General features: G+C 39.4%; 1 protein-coding gene across 1 annotated transcript in view; it reads right to left on the bottom strand.

Annotated features, from left to right (window-relative positions):
- Positions 1–14,363, bottom strand: part of EFCAB11 (EF-hand calcium binding domain 11) — a 77,310-nt gene extending 62,947 nt beyond the window's left edge. The window contains 6 exon segments of the mRNA XM_068397379.1: positions 4,947–5,037; positions 6,389–6,421; positions 6,424–6,489; positions 6,732–6,912; positions 9,461–9,476; positions 14,266–14,363. Of these exon segments, the coding sequence (XP_068253480.1) occupies positions 4,947–5,037; positions 6,389–6,421; positions 6,424–6,489; positions 6,732–6,912; positions 9,461–9,476; positions 14,266–14,291 (413 nt within the window). The 5' untranslated portion in view covers positions 14,292–14,363.
- Between the last annotated feature and the right edge of the window lie 1,384 nt (positions 14,364–15,747).

The following is a 15,747-nucleotide window of genomic DNA, read 5'->3' on the forward strand; positions in this document are numbered from 1 at the left end:
CAGATATAAAGACACAGCATATAGAATAGAGGAGCACAGGCATGGCATGTTAAGATACACGCCACAGGCTAACACTGGAGGACCAAGACTATAAACAACTCACTAATGGTCAGTTAAAGAAATGCAGACCCAGAAGTGGGTTTGTGGATGACAAAGAGAGCAATGAACAAATATCTAAAATATGTAATATGTGCTATGTATAGTAAATTCGGATGCAATGTGGGCTTGCAGGTCCAAGAAGAAAGAGGAAGGTGTAAACTGTGTTGGAAAATATGCAAAAATGACCCAAAGTGGATGCTAGAGTGAGAGAGAAGACAACATCAATATGAATACTATACTCCTTCTGGTGAAGAAGTCAGCGTAATGGCAATTCATCCTACCATGCTTGCCTTAAACCTGTCAGTCTCAGGACCAAGAGAGACAGTGGAAGACTGAGAATAACGACAGAAAAAGGGGTAGATGTTAGGAGGTGTATAACATATTTAAATGCATTGAGACTTTGTAGCATAGTATTATTTATTTTACTTTCCTTTCTTTTTTTTTTTTGTAATTATTAAATCTGTACTAATAATAATTCTTGGACTAGACTGCTGAGATTTCCATATAGTAACAATAAATTTTGGCTTTATGTATCAGGTGTGTCTCCTTTGTAGCCATAACAAGATCTTGAGCATAACAGTTGTTTTACAGGTAGGTTAGAAAAATAATTTGTTATTCTTTAGCTTCTTACTATATTATATTAAACATTTTAAGACTATCTCAATACTAATAAAATATGAATGATAAATACAATAATTCAATTTTCAAGCCTCAACTTTGTTAAAATCAATTAAACATGTGGATGCCTCATTATGAGCATTTTGCACACCTACAAATCAAGTCTAGTTGATATGAAAGCTAAATTACTTCAGTGGGGTCCTTCATTCTTAATGCAAATCAGTTACTGATATTCTCCCTTCCTTGCATTCTTCATAGCTTGAATACCCTTGTTTTCATTTTTATGTCTAAGAATATGTTGAGAATTACACTCTATAGCAGAAAATAATTCCCTGCTGTGTATGGTAAGTAGAGAAGCTAAGTGTTATGTATGTGCCCTTAACATTTTTTCCTACTTCCCTTTTCTTCCCTTTTCTTTTAGCCCTTGTGACACTAACCACAGACTTCGCTTATTCTGTAACATTTTACTTCATTTAAAGTATAAGAAAATAATACATGCAACCTTCTAATTTAAAGGAACCCACCAGTACTTGACAAGGTTTGGAGACAGCATTTCCACTAAAGTGAAAATTTTATAAACAAACATAAAAAACCCTTTTCATACAACAATTTCACAAAGCTCTGAAATATACCAATTAGGCTTTTTTTTTCCCCTTGTCTCAATATGTCACTATGTTTTACTTAAAATTTGAAATACTCTTTTGAGTTGAATCTCCCAGTCTTCCCCACTGATTGTACTGTGGTTACCATCACAGAATGATCACAGTAGACAAACTGCATTTCTTCCAGATGAAATGGCAACGGGAGAGGTGCCTGAGGACTGGAGGAAAGCGAATGTCACTCCAGTCTTCAAAAAGGGCAAGAAGGAGGACCCGGGTAACTATAGACCGGTCAGCCTCACCTCCATCCCTGGAAAGGTGATGGAACAACTTGTTCTTGGTGCTGTCTCTAGGCACATCAAGGATAGGGGGATCATTAGGGGCAGTCAACATGGCTTCACCAACGGGAAGTCATGCTCAACCAACCTTTTGACACAGTCTCCCACAGCATCCTCGCAGCTAAACTGGGGAAGTGTGGTCTGGATGATCGGGTAGTGAGGTGGATTGTGAACTGGCTGAAGGAAAGAAGCCAGAGAGTGGTGGTCAATGGGACAGAGTCTAGTTGGAGGTCTGTGTCTAGCGGAGTCCCTCAAGGGTCGGTACTGGGACCAGTTCTATTCAATATATTCGTTAATGACTTGGATGAGGGAATAGAGTGCACTGTCAGCAAGTTCGCTGATGACACAAAACTGGGAGGAGTGGCTGACGCGCCGGAAGGCTGCGCAGCCATTCAGAGGGACCTGGACAGGCTGGAGAGTTGGGCGGGGAGAAATTTAATGAAATATAACAAGGGCAAGTGTAGAGTCCTGCATCTGGGCAAGAACAACCCCATGTACCAGTACAAGTTGGGGACAGACCTGTTGGAGAGCAGCGTAGGGGAAAGGGACCTGGGGGTCCTAGTGGACAGCAGGATGACCATGAGCCAGCAGTGTGCCCTTGTGGCCAAGAAGGCCAATGGCATCCTGGGGTGTATTAGAAGGGGTGTGGTCAGCAGGTCAAGAGAGGTTCTCCTCCCCCTCTACTCTGCCCTGGTGAGGCCGCATCTGGAGTATTGTGTCCAGTTCTGGGCCCCTCAGTTCAAGAAGGACAGGGAACTGCTCGAGAGAGTCCAGTGCAGAGCCACAAAGATGATTAAGGGAGTGGAACATCTCCCTTATGAGGAGAGGCTGAGGGAGCTGGGTCTCTTTAGCTTAGAGAAGAGGAGACTGAGGGGTGACCTCATTAATGTTTTTAAATATGTAAAGGGCAAGTGTCATGAGGATGGAGCCAGGCTCTTCTCAGTGACATCCCTTGACAGGACAAGGGGCAATGGGTGCAAGCTGGAACACAGGAGGTTCCACATAAATATGAGGAAAAACTTCTTTACGGTGAGGGTGACCGAACACTGGAACGGGCTGCCCAGAGAGGTTGTGGAGTCTCCTTCTCTGGAGACATTCAAAACCCGCCTGGACGCGTTCCTGTGTGATATGGTCTAGGCAATCCTGCCCCGGCAGGGGGATTGGACTAGATGATCTTTCAAGGTCCCTTCCAATCCCTAACATTCTGTGATTCTGTGACTGTGATTCTGTGAAATTAAACTGAAAGATGTGCTCCCGGCACACACCCAAAGCACTCCAACTTACAGTGATCTGTTGACCAGACTAGAATTACTCCAAGTAACTCCCTCAATGAATGTGATACAGATACTGGGTCCCCAGCATAAACTTCTTGCTTTACAGACCTGATCCCTGTGTGCTGTATTATCTGCTAATATAGATGTAGTTTTAGAACTCACACTTGATCAGAGTCATCACACCTGAAGATGCGAAATATCTTATATGTACATGTATTCTAATTTTTTTTACTTAACATAAAAGATATATTTTAAAACTATGTTCAGTCCCAAAAATTAATTCTGATCTCTATACTAAAAAGAAGGAAGAACAAGAAACATATCTACAAATATGAAATTATATACTCTCTGTTTGTTTTAGCAATCCATTGTAATATGGATTTTGTGCCACAAATATATTGAAGCTTCTGACAAATATCTATGTCCAAAATACTTCCTCTGGATTTCTTTTCACACAGTTTTAATCCAATTGTATAGCTCAATTTAGGACAAAATTCTTAGCTCTGTTTCACTACATTAAGTTCAACTTACACACCAAGAGTTAAATATCCAAAAAGGATGTGTACCTAAAAGAGGATTTAAAGGGACTCTAATTTCAAATTACAATTCTGAAGAGTTCCATGCAGATTTGGCCTGTTCAGTCTGAAAGAAATCTGTATTACACAATAGTATTGTGCAATTTCTTTCAAGGGTAGCAAGAGAAACATGTAAACTTCTTCTTGAAAAAGAATTTTTTCTATATTTCTCTTCAAGTTCCACACCTCATTCATAAATATGCAATCACAAGTTTAATTTGCTGGACTGAGATACTGCTAGCATTAAAGCTACTGTTGATCGTGACATGTCTTCTTTACTAGATACAGAGTATACCGTAATATTTGGTTGAACTTCATTTATAAATTCATCATGATTACAATTTAAATTCAAAATTAGGGAATTTCACTGACAGAAAGATGGGGCAAAAGTTTTCAGAACTATTTTACAATATGAAGCTAAATCTGAATTTATTTAACAATTTTTCAAATGAGAAAGACAATGAAAAACATTTAAAAATGCAAAATAAAACAGTATGAACAGCAACTACATAAGCTTTTCTGACCTAAAAAGCATTAATAGTCAAGAAAAACATTTTAATCACTGGACAGAAAAATTGAATATTAGGCCCTTCATAGAAGACCTGAAAATAAAATATTTAAAAAGGATAACACCTCAAGTTATTCTACCTACAATTTCCTATTCATTTCTTGACAATATACCAAAAACTGACAGTTAAATCTCTTGGACATCAAGAAAAATATACCACAAAACTTTTCAAACCTTCTCAAAATAACTACTCTCCTCAAAATACATTACATCTTTAGTGCAAAACCACAAGAGTATCATCTAAGACGTTAGACGCTCTATACTGATTTTGTTATTGTATGTCAGTGGCTTGAAAGATGTACAGACCAATTCCTGTTCTGCTGTAATATTTTGTACCATGACTCCACATGACTGCAAAAAAGAAAAACAACCCAAAATCCAACCCCATCTTTTAAAGATGGTGCTCGGCAAACTATCTGATGCCATGTCTTCAAAAGGGAAGGACTTCTCTCAATGACTGGGTTACTTCCCAACAAATCATTCACATCACGAAAAGGAACCTTTACACATTGCAATGCAATATTTTCCAAAACATTTAAAAAATAATGTTTACTGGCAACTGCAGAAGTAAGATCAATTTTTTATGATCTGGAAATTACTCTCAAAATTTTATCCTTTCACTTCTAAGCCAATCTCACCTTGCAAAAAATTTGACCACTACTGCCTCGCAATATGCGCTACAGTTTAACTGAATTTTTTAAGAGACAGCTCTTGAATGCAGATTTCCTGATTACAGGAGGAAAATGTAAAAATAAATAATTTTGCTGAAGCTTATATCATCAGTTGCATGATAAAATCTAACTATTTCAATTAACTGACACATACACAACAAAAAGCCTGCTATCCAGGAATAAAGATCTCTATGTCAATCTTACCTGAAGGCTTCAACTATGATTCTTTCAGATAACTTAGGAGAAACAGAATTGAAGGCTTTCTTGAAGTCTTCAAAAGCCAAAAATCCTCTACCTTTTAAATCAAGATTAGGCAAGAGAAAAATAATACAAATTAAGGGTTGTTTTTAAACTACTTAATACAACTATGTTTGCATGTGAGATAATCAATTCACATTTCTGAAATGATTGTACACTCTTTAAGTTACTTTATTTGCAAAATATTTTAGGATGGCTACATTACATAGACAAACAGTCTAAGAAAGATTTTATACTGACAATTCCTTTTTGCCACTGTGAACTCTGTTCAAAAGTACTGTGCCTACATCTACAACTCTCTTATTTAAGTTTTAATTTTCAAAGTAGACATTTTGAATTCAAAATTTCAGATTTGTGAAACTGAAAATATAGACTCTAAAATGTGTAAAATTACATTTCAAATCTATCATTTTCATTGACATCTTAGTTACCCTGAGCATTGCGTTTCAAAAATTTTCTTTCATAAAAAATTTCTCCTTCAGTTTAATCCTGCTGCAGACTTAAGATCCTGAATATGTTATATCAGAGTCATATCAACTGATCAGTCACTTAGGTTATGAATTCACTTCCAGATCCAACTGGAAAATAAAGCATCTCAAACAGGGCTATCGCAGATTGTGTGCAGCAGATAGCAAGACAAACAAAAGCACACTGCTTCAAACGGTTAAGTCCTTTGGAATAACTCACTAAAAATAACACTTCAAAAGCTACTTTTAGTTCATGGCAAAGGGCTGAGTGGATGCTTATCTGATCATCCCAACATCTGATCTGCCATATGTTTCACCTTCACTCTTTTCAAGGACCATAGTCCTATCTCAGGCCAGGAAGAAATAGGCAAAGGATCATCCGAATGTCCATCAGCTCAGAGGCTCCTCATGAATTTTTCCTTTTTTTTCAGTTTGGTGATGGGAGATCCTCTGCGATGTAGCAGGAATGAAAAAGAATCACCACATCTACTTCCCAAGAAGAACGAGAAAAAATCCTTGTTGCTTAAGAAAGATCTATAGCCATCACCAGGGACAGAAATCCATAAAATATGTGCCATAAGTGAGAGAAGATACATGAGTATGAGTAATAGAGAAGTAATGAGAGGTAGTAACAGCAAATAGGTAGGGTGAATGGCTAGAGATCTCTTTTAACAGCTGGAGGAGCTCATAGTACAACAGACAATCCAGAGCTACCATCTAGAATGCCGTAGCCTACTGACCCTGACTTCATTTATCGTAATACCATCGTGATCTTTGTTCCTCTGGCACTGTTTTACTTAACTTTGCAGCACCCAGGATATCTCATCTGAACTTCTTTTTATTTACTTCAGGTGTTCTGTTTTCCTTAATCGTTTTAGAATTAAATTAATACTCCAAATATTTAGGAGAAAAAAAACTTACCTTGGACATAAAAAGCTGTAAATATTTGCCTTTTTCACTACTGTATAGCCATGCAGCCTTCTTTGCACTCATGAGGTTTAAAAACTTTTCAAATAATAGACCTAGAAAAATGTAAAATATAAATAAATCTCCATGCAAAAAGTCTGTTTTATTTTTCTACTTAAAGATACGTACAACTGTGGTCTAAAAATTATGAATAATTTTACTTATATAAATAAACACAAAAATAAAACTGAAAAAATAGTCTTCAAAGTTAGATCATGATCATGCAAACATTTCAATATTGTTTAAATATTCTCACATATTTTCTATACTTGAGTATAATGCTTGTGTTTATTTCTACCTTTTTCTTCGTGTTGCCTGCCATCGCATGTTTCTTTGCACTGGAGAGAAACATGGACTTTTCTAAGTCGATAGCACTTGCACGCCATGGATAAAGATCCATGCTGCATAAACAATCTATCTGGCAGCATTCCTAGCAGTGAGAGAACTGTGAAATAATCTATAACCTCAGATATAGATTCCTACGAAATTCATAACAAAACTGAATGTAAAACTGGATTGGTTATTCCTCCTGTATACTATATGAAAGTCTTTACTTGTACATTTATCTTATCCTTTTAATGAACTGAGAATGAAAGAAATTGAAATGCAAACCTAGTTTGTAAGTACTTAATTGACCATTTATTCTAAAGTCAAAGCAAGACATAAAAATTAAGAAACAAAAATCTGCCCCTCAAAACTTCAGGCATCCCCATGAAACATGAAAATATTTTGATATAAAAATTCTGCAGATAACTGGGGGGGGAGGGGGCAAAAAAATCCCACTTCAGCTCAATATTAAACAGACAAATATTCCTTTCTCATAACTTTCTAGTGTATGCTTTATGCTCATTTTAAACAATTTCATTTTCTTTAGAAGGCAACATGACTGTATCCTGCAGGAATTTTTCTTTATCACATAACAAAAGCTCTGCACTTCTCTTCCTTTTGATTCATTCATATTCTATTCTTTCTGCAGTGGTTCAAAAGCACAACTCCTTCAGCTCCACCTGCTGTCTCAATTCAAATCTTAAACTCCAAGCTTACGGATTTCCAGTGTTTCTTTCCTTATTTCTTCTTGAAAAATAATATATTAAGAACTGTTACAGTCTCATTTTCCACAATTACAGAGACTTGCTACTTTCAACTGCTAGGTTCTGTATATGCACAATTTCGTTAGTAACAGAGGTTGCCTAAACATACTGAACTTGCCTGCATGAACAGCTTTCCATTCAATTGGATAACTACAGAAGTGAAACCATAAAAAGCAATATAAGCTTTCCATCCATTTATTTTTTCTCTTTCAGAGTAACATACAAACCCAGAAAATTATAGTATACGATTCTCCTTTTATAGAATGACTCCTATAATAAAGTGTCGCCTATTCATTGATCTTGAGACTTGGCAATTTATGTGCTACTAGAACAGGCTGTAAAGTTATCACAGAATCACAGAATGTTAGGGATTGGAAGGGACCTCGAAAGATCATCTAGTCCAATCCCCCTGCCGGGGCAGGATTGCCTAGACCATATCACACAGGAACGCGTCCAGGCGGGTTTTGAATGTCTCCAGAGAAGGAGACTCCACAACCTCTCTGGGCAGCCTGTTCCAGTGTTCAGTCACCCTTACAGTAAAGAAGTTTTTCCTCAAATTTAAGTGGAACCTCCTGTGCTCCAGCTTGCACCCATTGCCCCTTGTCCTGTCAAGGGATGTCACTGAGAAGAGCCTGGCTCCATCCTCTTGACACTTGCCCTTTACATATTTATAAACATTAATGAGGTCACCCCTCAGTCTCCTCTTCTCTAAGCTAAAGAGACCCAGCTCCCTCAGCCTCTCCTCATAAGGGAGATGTTCCACTCCCTTAATCATCTTTGTGGCTCTGCACTGGACTCTCTCGAGCAGTTCCCTGTCCTTCTTGAACTGAGGGGCCCAGAACTGGACACAATATTCCAGATGCGGCCTCACCAGGGCAGAGTAGAGGGGGAGGAGAACCTCTCTTGACCTGCTGACCACACCCCTTCTAATACACCCCAGGATGCCATTGGCCTTCTTGGCCACAAGGGCACACTGCTGGCTCATGGTCATCCTGTTGTCCACTAGGACCCCCAGGTCCCTTTCCCCTACGCTGGTCTCCAACAGGTCTGTCCCCAACTTGTACTGGTACATGGGGTTGTTCTTGCCCAGATGCAGGACTCTACACTTGCCCTTGTTATATTTCATTAAATTTCTCCCCGCCCAACTCTCCAGCCTGTCCAGGTCCCTCTGAATGGCTGCGCAGCCTTCCGGCGCGTCAGCCACTCCTCCCAGTTTTGTGTCATCAGCGAACTTGCTGACAGCGCACTCTAATCCCTCATCCAAGTCATTAACGAATATATTGAATAGAACTGGTCCCAGAACCGACCCTTGAGGAACTCCGCTAGACACAGACCTCCAACTGGACTCTGTCCCATTGACCACCACTCTCTGGCTTCTTTCCTTCAGCCAGTTCACAATCCACCTCACTACCCGATCATCCAGACCACACTTCCCCAGTTTAGCTGCGAGGATGCTGTGGGAGACTGTGTCAAACGCTTTACTGAAATCGAGATAGACCACATCCACAGCTTTACCATCATCTATCCACCGGGTTATGTCCTCATAAAAGGCTATCAAGTTGGTTGAGCAAGACTTCCCCTTGGTGAAGCCATGCTGAGTGCCCCTAATGATCCCCCTATCCTTGATGTGCCTAGAGACAGCACCAAGAACAAGTTGCTCCATCACCTTTCCAGGGATGGAGGTGAGGCTGACCGGTCTATAGTTACCCGGGTCCTCCTTCCTGCCCTTTTTGAAGACGGGAGTGACATTCGCTTTCCTCCAGTCCTCAGGCACCTCTCCCGTTGCCCACGACTTAGCAAAGATGATGGAGAGTGGCCTAGCAATGACTTCCGCCAGCTCCCTCAGCACCCGCGGGTGCATCCCATCAGGGCCCATGGATTTATGGACGTCCAGGTTGCTTAATTGGTCCCTGACCCAGCCCTCATCAACCAAGACAGATTCCTCCTCTATCCTGACTTCTTCTGAGGCCGCAGGGGTCCAGGGCTCCTCAGGACAGCCTCCAACAGTATAGACAGAGGCAAAGAAGGCATTCAGTAACTCCGCCTTCTTTTTATCCTCTGTCTCCAGGACCCCCACCTCATTCATCAATTATCTCAACATACAAAAAGGTCATCTTAAGAAAATATTCAAGCCAATTAGGTATTAACAAATCCATAATCTATCTTTATATATTAGTTCACTGTTTTTGGTTCAGGCATTCATATGTGGTTGTTCTCTTAAAAAAAAATGTAAAACCTTTATTCTGTATTTGTTGTCTAAACTAAAGATTTACAAGACAGGATGTGGTTTAATGAACACGGGTTTTGGCATCAATACTAGAATAAACAGAACCAGCCTCCACAAAGCCCTTCAAACTTATTGATACAAATACTTGTGGGGCCATGTGGCAACAGGGATGAGGGAACTTATTGATAAGAGCACCAATATTTTTTTGCCACTTGATTTTTTTATATGAATCATTTCTCCAATAAGACTTGCCACATGAGATGCATGGGCATAATGGGAGGGTTGTTACAGAAACAGATATTTATTGAACTGTGATGTAAGATTTAAGTATTTGCCCAAGTAAACAATGGAACAGTATCAAAAAACTGATAGAATATTTTTCATCACTTACCAACTTGAACACTAAAAATTACTAATTACTTTTCTCTATCACTAATCTATATAAAGTTGCTATTAAGAAATGCCACTTAGAGAAGCAAGAATAAGTTCAAGCTAAATGTACCATACAAGCACTAAAAATATTACAAAATGAAATGAAATCATATGATCCTCTAATAGCCATGGTCAGCTCATTTATAGAATCATAGAATAGAATCATAGAATCATTTAGGTTGGAAAAGACCCTTAGGATCACCAAGTCCAACCGTTAACCTAACACTATCAAGTCAATCACTAAACCAAGATTCACTAATACTCACTAATATTAGTGTGTTACCAAGATCCATTACAGTACAAAAGCAAAAAGCTAAACAACATGATGAAAACAAAATCTTGACTTTTCAGAACTGAATTAGAAGGTGACCAAGAGATCACCGGAAAAGATCTTTGAACAATGTAAGGAACAGAAAGAGAGTGTATATCCAAGAAAGCACAGAGGTCCACTTTGGGCTATATTTATACTGCTTTTTAGCACGACTGAGTGCTCATAAGTCCAAACTCTCGCATCTATGGTTATTAGAATACAAGACTGCACATAATTGCAGCACTGAGACAACTCACATGGGAGGACAGAACATGTTAGCAGCTTCTAGTACAACCTAAGCATACTCCATTCTGGAGAACAGACAAGCCAAACATGCTGTAACCAGTTAACCTAAGACTATATATTCCATTTGGCCTGCAACACTTTTCACATCATAAACTGTGTCAGGCATGCAAATAGACTAGGGAGTCCTTTTTAGAAGGCTATGATAAGATGTGCCAGAAGAGCAGCTGGAAGTTGTAAGCAGCCCTGAGCTCACTGCCCTTCTGTACTCTGGATGTTAGGATGCTCTGCTGTTGGTATTTTGTTCAGCAGCAGATGCCGACCTACTGGTGTCCTGATGGGAAGGTACAGAGCTGGGTCAGAGAAAACACTGGACATTTTGGGGGGCCTGGCCTCCTAGGCACAGCGTAGGAGAGTGCTTTTAGTCATCTAAATGTAAGAGCACCAGGAATGAAACTTCAGCTGGGGAAACAACATATTTTCATGATTACTAATCTTGCAGAACTCTTTTCATTTGAAACGCTTAACACCTGAATGTGCAGTTAGCCAGTTGAATGGTTGTTGAAACATGACAGCATTTTAGATCAGTTCAAATAATTTGGGGGAAAAGAGGGTCACTGAACCAAACTTTCAGAGAAAAAAAAAGTGTAAGTCCCAAAACCAATGCTGCTAGTTCCCAGAAATGATGACTTTTATATGCTAATATATCAAATATACATACAGTATCAGTCCAACAATCAAGTTAATCACTTTTGTTTTCATGTTTTCCTAGTTACGTGTTTCAGAAGGCTTAATTTTAAACAGTAGTAAGTTCAAAATCTCTATGAATAACCACACAAAAATAATGTTTTATAAAAAATAATATAGAATTGTTACAACAAATTATTTTGAAAAAGCAAGTGAAGTAGGAATGCGATCCAAATTTTATGGCCCACCTTCTCCAGTAAAGAGCTCGTTAATGACATCTAGTGGGTAAATCCAGTATTACTTTTAATTTACAGACTAAATGAAAACATGACCAAAAAAAAGGTGCAGCAGCAATTTACTAAAAATGCAGTTCCGTGATTGCAGTTGATGATGCTAAGTAATTGCCATTTCTACTGAAAAAATTATTTTAGTATGTAGTGTAGTTGAGGAAACAGTTTCACCTTAACTTAAGAAGTAATGCATACACACCATTCCCTATTTCTTGCAAAAGCTCTTGAAAGCACTCTCCTTACCAGGGCTGTTCTTAGTTACTTCCAAAGACAAGGGCTGTTACGATAGCCTCTGATTTAAAACATTTTGACAACAAAGTAAAATGCACAATAACATGCTCAAGAACTGGATCCTAACAATCAGCTTTTAGGACTGTAACTTCTGTGTTTGGTTCCTATCAGGTGCACAGAGAAAGCTGTATTTTGCAGAGCTGGATTAAAAACTACCAAAATGTTGAAAGGAACACTTACAAGGCCTATCCATCAGCAAAAGCAAAAGGTGTGGCTGTGCCATAAACTATAGTTAATGCACGTTAGCAAAAGCCACAAAGAAAAATATCTGTCTACCCAGGGACCTTCTAGTACTTCACAATAAGCAGTCATGGGGTAAAGAGCAACAGTTGCTGGGACTGGGCCCACTTAAGGAGCTCGCAAAACCACTAGATGACAAAATCACTCCGGGAACAAATGTTTTTAATTAATTTTTGTGCAGCTGGACAAACAAAATGGTCTACAGCCAGGTGGTTGCAGCACTGCCTAGAGACACCGCAGGTGTGACTTGGCACCTTTTCAGGAAGAAATAACTAAACCTGCACATCCTTTCTTCCCGGAGTCCTCCACTTGCATTCTCTTTCCAAGAAGGAGCCATCAGTGACTTATGCACAGAACCTGCTCTTGTTTGAATGCCTTAAGCATGTTTTGAGTACTCCTACTGGAAGAAACATTCAGGGAATTTAACAGAACAGCTAATTTTTACATGAAGGTAAAAACAGGTAGGAGAAGATAGATTAAGGGCAGCTGAGCATTTTCAGATGCATTTCAGATGCAGTAGTTACAACTCACTTTAGAAGTCTAAAGTATTTTTAGATCTGGCCCTAGCTCACTGAGAAAATGTTTACCCACAGCTGAAATATATCAGAGATTACTACTTTCACAGTTTAAGAAAACATTTCTGTGGTTTTTACTTTATCATAGAGAAAATTTTGTTTACGACCTTGTTAAGGATATTTTCCTAAAACACATATTTAAGTAAAAAATAAAAAATTGTCACAAATGGTCCTTGGGGAAGAAGATTGCTCAAACTGGAGAAGAAAGATGAATCATAATTTCTATGCTAAATATACTTTATAGTGTATTGGTCAAGCTTGTATCGAGGTCAGCCTGAACTGTGTCCAGTTCTGGGCCCCGCACTTCAAGAAAGATGTTGAGGTGTTGGAGCGAGTCCAGAGGAGGGTGACCAAGCTGGTGAAGGGTCTGACCTACGAAGAACGGCTGAGGGAGCTGGGGTTGTTTAGCCTGGAGGAGGCTCAGAGGTGACCTTATTGCAGTCTACAACTACCTGAAGGGAGGTTGTAGTGAAGTGGGAGTTGGCCTCTTCTCCCGGGCAACTAGCGATAGGACAAGAGGACATAGCCTCAAGCTTGGCCAGGGGAGGTTCAGGTTGGACATCGGGAAGAATTTCTTTACAGAAAGGGTCATTAGACATTGGAATGGGCTGCCCAGGGAGGTGGTGGAGTCACCATCTCTGGATGTGTTTAAGAAAAGACTGGACATGGCACTTAGTGCCATGGTCTAGTTGACAGGGTGGTGTAAGGGCAGCGGTTGGACTCGATGATCCCTGAGGTCTCTTCCAACCTGGTTGATTCTGTGATTCTGTGACATGCCATGAGAAAGACAAACTCACAGGCACACATGTAGTTTTTTTTGAAATCTTGCATGTGTGTTCTTCTTTTGAGATCGCTTGCAGTACTAGAGTAGAAACATGACTTCCAGAACTACATTAAGCCATACAATTTGTCCTGTATCTTCCTGTGAGTATGCAACACGACTTCTCTCAATAAACCTTTCTTTTTTTAAGATTTTCATACAGCTACAGATTTATATTAGAGAAGACAAGACTAAAAATGCCCAACTGTTACTTGAAACCGAAAAAAGCTACATTTTCGAGAATACATGTTTATTATTAGGATATGTGGTAGTTTCACTTCTACTGAAACCACTGAGTAAAGAAATGGAGTGTACCACTTATTAAAACCAATAATTGATCAATAACAAGCTCAGTAAGTCACTTATTTCATACATCTTATACACATATGAAATACAATGCATCCTACTGCTCATCACAGTCTACAGCAGGAAAGGTAAGGGTTTGGTTATTTTCTTTGAAAATAAATGCCCTCAGATAAGAAAATTAAGAATCTGTAGGTACTTCTGTTTACCAAACATACAGTAATCCACTCCAATTAGTGTGGACCAGTCAGTACACAGAGTTCTCAATAATGAGACATCTATATAAGCTGGATCTTCAGAAGATAAATGAAAAAATACATAACTTTGAGGGTTTATAACCAAATAACATTACTATGGCAACTTTAAAGTCCTCTCTGCTTAAATCACTTTTGTTGTCTTCATAGCACACTTCAAAAATCTAGAGAAAGAAAGTGATTTGCATTAAAAACCAATAAACCTGACCTAATATTTTTTACTTTGAATAACTGTTATGGGAAGAATAAAATAGGCACTTGCTGAATAAACTATGCTATTTTAAAAAACTGTTGAAGATTTTGTGCATCTCTGTCAGAATTCTGTTCATCTACTCTGTTACAGTAGCTGAAAATGGACTGAGTCCATTTAATTTAAAATTTTTGTTAAGTTAAAATAAAGTTTTCCTACTTCTACATTTTACGCGCTTATTATGAAAAGGCTTTTTGCAAACTTTGAATATATGGTACAGACTTCTAGAAACCAAATTACATTACATTTGTTTCTGCAAGTTCTTGAAAAATGCCAGGCATCTTTAATTCTCTCAGCAAAGTCACTATATAGACAGGAACTATGAGGAGGGACTACAATGTAAGCATAGTCAGAAGCCATCAAATTTTCTTAAGTACTTTTAGAAAACAAATAGTTTCCATAGTCTATACTTATAAAAGAGATTATGCACAAAGCATACAAAAACATGCAGCTTCCCTAAGAGCTTTTCCCACAGAAAAGCTCCAGCGAGGGTTGATAACAAAACATTGCATCTCACAGTACTGACGAGTATATCCACAGATTGTTTCAGGAAGCATTACACGAAACTGCAGAAAAGTACTAACAAAATCACACAAACAAGTTTAAATTCCATTAACGTTTTTCTAGGTGTAGCTTGACGATTTTACTGCCTGCTGATATGACACATTATTTGTTAACTTCAGTCACAAGCTTGTAATAAATTAGAGTAATGAGAACCAAATACTAAGACAGTTCATTTTGGTAGATAGAGCAAGCTTTGATGTAGTCCATGCTCTTACTTTGATTAATTTTACACCTGCTTTCCGCCCACTGCCTTCTTGAAGTCCTCACAGTTATCTCATTAGCGGGGCACTTCAGACACAGTAATTAACACCGAGCTGAATGAACAATTATGCAAATATTGCACCTGCCCTAAACTAATATTAAGGTCAAATAAAGCCTTATTAGATTAATTCAGGTCACTAAGACGTGACTGCTTTGCCGGTTTAGCAGCTTTGATAGAAATACCACAGCTGCTTGAGCGCGGCTCGACTCCCGCGCGTTCCTGGGAGGCGAGAAAAGCCCTCCGGGCACCACGGGGCACCGACAGGACGCGCCCACCGCGGCGGGTCGGGCTCCCCGCGGGCCCCTCCCGGCACCGCCGCGGCGGGGCCCGGCACGCTCCCCGCAGGCCCCGCGCTGCCTAGCAACCCGCGCGCCGCCGCCACCTCCCGTGGGGCAAGCGGAGAGCCGGCGTCGATTGGCTGAACTCGGACGCGCGCCATTGGCTCGGGAGGAGGGGCGGGGCGGGGCTGCGCTGG

The sequence above is a fragment of the Nyctibius grandis genome, chromosome 4, assembly GCF_013368605.1.
Source record: "Nyctibius grandis isolate bNycGra1 chromosome 4, bNycGra1.pri, whole genome shotgun sequence".
Lineage (NCBI taxonomy): Eukaryota > Metazoa > Chordata > Aves > Nyctibiiformes > Nyctibiidae > Nyctibius > Nyctibius grandis.